This window comes from Medicago sativa, chromosome 5 (assembly GCF_051527215.1).
Source record: "Medicago sativa cultivar Bolivia chromosome 5, Bolivia_mono, whole genome shotgun sequence".
Classification (NCBI taxonomy): domain Eukaryota; kingdom Viridiplantae; phylum Streptophyta; class Magnoliopsida; order Fabales; family Fabaceae; genus Medicago; species Medicago sativa.
This window is the reverse complement of record NC_140753.1, coordinates 77,830,246-77,834,217: the sequence shown is the minus strand read 5'-3', so window position 1 is coordinate 77,834,217 and position 3,972 is coordinate 77,830,246. Positions and strand designations below refer to the sequence as shown.

Here is a 3,972-nt window from a genome sequence, read left to right as displayed (position 1 = left end):
TCAGCATATTTGGTGATGGAAAGGTAGATTGAACGGTTAATCACACAATTGATGAAAATCATAGACATGGAGTCGAGTTGTGATGTAGTAAGAGGAACCCAACTTTGTATTCAAAATAAACAATGGAGGTTAACGGTGTTACTTTACAAGGGAGGTGATTGTTTTTTCAAAACTAGAGGGGGTTTGTATGTCATTTAAAGAAACCTCAAGGGAGGTCAATGTAATTTTCCCAAACATTTATGAAATGCATGGACTATTATTCAAAGGGGCGCAAAATGTAAGAACTAAAAACATATTTAACCCTAAAAATAATTCATGATGATAGAACTCATTTAATGATATGATTCATCATTGTTTTTTGTCTATCTTTTTTTTAATGACCATCTTCATTTGTTTTCATAAATAAAGCGGATGGATCTTACTTGCTTAAATTGATAAGCCACCCCAGGTTGTGGATGGTCTAACCACCTACTTCAAAGACCCAAAAACCCAAATTTTATAACACTTCCTACTATATTGTTATTAATTTTCTCAAATTTATTTTATTTTTGTGGTGTTCGGGATTCAAATCACATATCTTGTATATTATGCATTGTCTTTATCAACTGATCTAAGTTCACGACTTTATTATGAACACAAAAGATGCATTTTTTTTAATTATTTTTTGGTGGTAACCGGGGTTTGAACCCCAGACCTTGCATATTTTATGCATTGTCCTTACCAACTGAGTTAAGCTTACAAAAGATGCATTTTAACTTACGAAAAACACTTCGGCGAAATAAATTTAAGAAGAAAAAAATAAACACAAAAAACCACAGAAAATATAATTTTTTTGGGAATGGATTTATACAATAAAAAGTAACAAACGTGGTAGTAAATAGGGATGACAATTGGACCCAAGCCCGATGGGTACCCGCAAAAAATACCCACAATGGGTAGGGTAAAACCCCGCTTTCATGGGTATGGGCTTGGGTCAGGGTATTCCCCGCAAATTTAAACAGGTATGGGTATGGGTAAGGGTACCATACTACCCAGCCCCGCAACCCGCATATACATATTTATATTATATGATAAATAATTTATTTATTTTTGATGTATAATTAATTAATTAATTAATTAATTTAGCTATTTTAGTCTAAGCCTAAACCTAAAAACTACATAATACAATAACTGATCCATCAATTTTTAAAGGATGTTTTAGATGTTTTTTATTTTGTTAAATACTAGGATTCGTACTATTTTATGAGTTGATTTTAAAAAATTTGAACCATAGTTTTATTTCAACTGTGATATTTTTATTGTATTTTTATAGTTAAAGTGCGGGTAATGGGTGCGGGTATGGGCACTAAGGTGCCCATAGGGTATGGGGAAGGGCACTAAAGTTGTTGTCCATGATGGTATGGGTTCGGGTACGGGTATTTTTTACATACGCGGGTATGGGGAAGGGCACTGTAGTACCCTATCCATAGAGTACCCATTGCCATCCCTAGTAGTAAATCACGCAAAAATATTGTACCAAAAAAAAAAATACGCAAAAATAAAAGTGTTTTTTGAGCTACGCTCCGAAAAAGTTGAGAAAAAGAAATCTTTATTTTCCTTTTTAAAAGGGAATATTGTTTTAAATTGATAAAATAATAATAAATAGCTTTCCTTATAAGCAAAAAAACGTTTCAATCCTTTTCTTCTCTTTCCCCACATTTAAATTCACAATTCTCTCCGCAATTCTTTCTCTGCAACTTCTCAGATCTGAAAAAACCGAAACTTTGCTGCATTCAACGATCGTTAATCAAGATGTGTTGTCCAGGCAAAATCTGCACGCTATGCATATGCTTGATTGTGGTTGTGATCACGATCGGAATTCTGTTTGGATTTGGAGTTTTCAAGAATGGATTCCACAAAGTCAAAGACACCGTTCATTACTCTGATTCTTACGGCGGAGGAAGGCCGTTCTTGGGTTATGCGCCACCACCATTGTTCTAGTTCAGTATTGTTCTCTTCTTATTTTCTGTTTTATTTTAGGTATATTTTGTGGAAATTTGTTTTAATTTTCATAAATAAGTGATGGATTATTAGTATTGGGTTTCATGTTAATTTTTGTTAATAAAGTTTGCTTGATTCAGTGATTATAATCTCCCAATCCCCTAGCTCTGTTTGTTTAATATCAATCCAATTCATCATTTGATAATGTAGTACTGTTGAACTTATCCGATTATCCAGTCAGCAATTTTTTTTTTTTACCCCCTATTCTTAAAAGATAAGACCCTAATAATCCAAATTTAAGTATATAAGTTGTTAGTTGTTACGTCTAGAAATCGAACTAGATTCTTATAAACAAATTGTTTTTTTTTTAATGAAATTCATTAACCACGAAGCAATTGACGTATTTTTTGTTCAAAATATTATTATTAGACTATTTTTTCTTAAGGATTTAATTTTATATAGTTTAAAACTATCTTACTCATGTTCTTGTAAACGTGTGCATATGGTTGTGTGATTTGATTGTATGCATGTGGAAAAAATTACATCATTCATGTACATAAATTAATCATCTTTGTTTATTTGGAACTTCCAATTTTTAAGAAATAAAAATACTTTTACTTTTTTGTCAAGCAAGATAGTTATAATCTTCTTAAAAATTGTTCTATTGATTTGGAAGTGGTTTTGCAGCTTTTCTGAATAAAAAATAGAGTAATTTTTGTATGGATAAAAAGATTTGAACACTGATTATAAAAAAATGTAAAAAATAATAATTAAATGATATACTTTTTTAATAATTATATGATGTGTCACCTGCTTTTCTCTCAAAAAAAATTATATAATGTGTTTATTTATTTTTGGCTTAATTAATCCTTTGGTCCCTTAACTTATTTTTGGATTTCAATTTGGTCCACTAACTTTAAACCGTCTCAAATTGGTCTCTTAAATCTTACACCGTTTACTATTATGGTCCTCTCCGTTAGTTTTTTTGTAAAAACTGTTAACATTTGCCACATGTCAGTTTTGATTGGTGATTAAAGGTTGGATTTGAAAGGCACACATGACATACTGTGGACTTACATCATATGATCATTCTTATTATTATTATTATTATTATTATTATTATTATTATTATTATTATTATTATTATTATTATTATTATTATTATTATTATTATTATTATTATTTCCAGAACCATCATCATCATCTTCATCGTTTTTCTTCTTCTTCTCTCTCACCCTGCCAATCTTCTTCCCCCTCCCTGCCAATCTTCTTCATATGCATCTTAATTCATCTTCATCTTCATTTAAAAAAAAAAAACCCAGAAAATTACAAAATAAAAACTCTCATTCATCTTTTTTCTTAATTTCCACCAACTCCTCTCCCAAAATCTCCCCCCAAATTCCCAACCCATAAACTCTAACTGCCCCCAATTCCAAAACTCCCTTAGTTACACTTACGCTCACCACATTCTCTCCTTTCACTTAACCCCCTCCATCACCCCCGACTCCGCCGCCGTCGCCGATTCCATCAGAAGCTGTGTCGCCACCGATGGTCGTTCCTCCGAAGCCCTCTCCTTCGCTGACCTCTGAAGCCCTACTATTATGTGTTTCTGGATTTTTTGTTATTGGTGGTGGCTGGAAGTAGGTGGTGGTGGTGTGAGAGAAGAAGAAGAAAAACGATGAAGATGATGATGATGGTTCTGGAAATAATAATAATAATAATAATAATAATAATAATAATAATAATAATAATAATAATACTAATAATAATAATAATAATAATAATAATAATGATAATAATAATAATAATAATAATAATAATAATAATAATAATAATAATAATAATAATAATAATAATAATAATGATCATATGATGTGAGTCCACAATATGCCATGTGTGCCTTTCAAATCCAACCTTTGATCACCAATCAAAACTGACATGTGGCAAATGTTAACAGTTTTTACAAAAAAACTAACGGAGAGGACCATAATA

General features: G+C 31.1%; 1 protein-coding gene across 1 annotated transcript; it reads left to right on the top strand.

Annotated features, from left to right (window-relative positions):
- Positions 1-1,657: 1,657 nt before the first annotated feature.
- Positions 1,658-2,129, top strand: LOC146925296 (uncharacterized). The gene has a single exon (XM_085710256.1). The coding sequence runs from the start codon at positions 1,792-1,794 to the stop codon at positions 1,978-1,980; it is 189 nt and encodes a 62-aa protein (XP_085566382.1). The 5' UTR covers positions 1,658-1,791; the 3' UTR covers positions 1,981-2,129.
- The last annotated feature ends 1,843 nt before the right edge of the window (positions 2,130-3,972 follow it).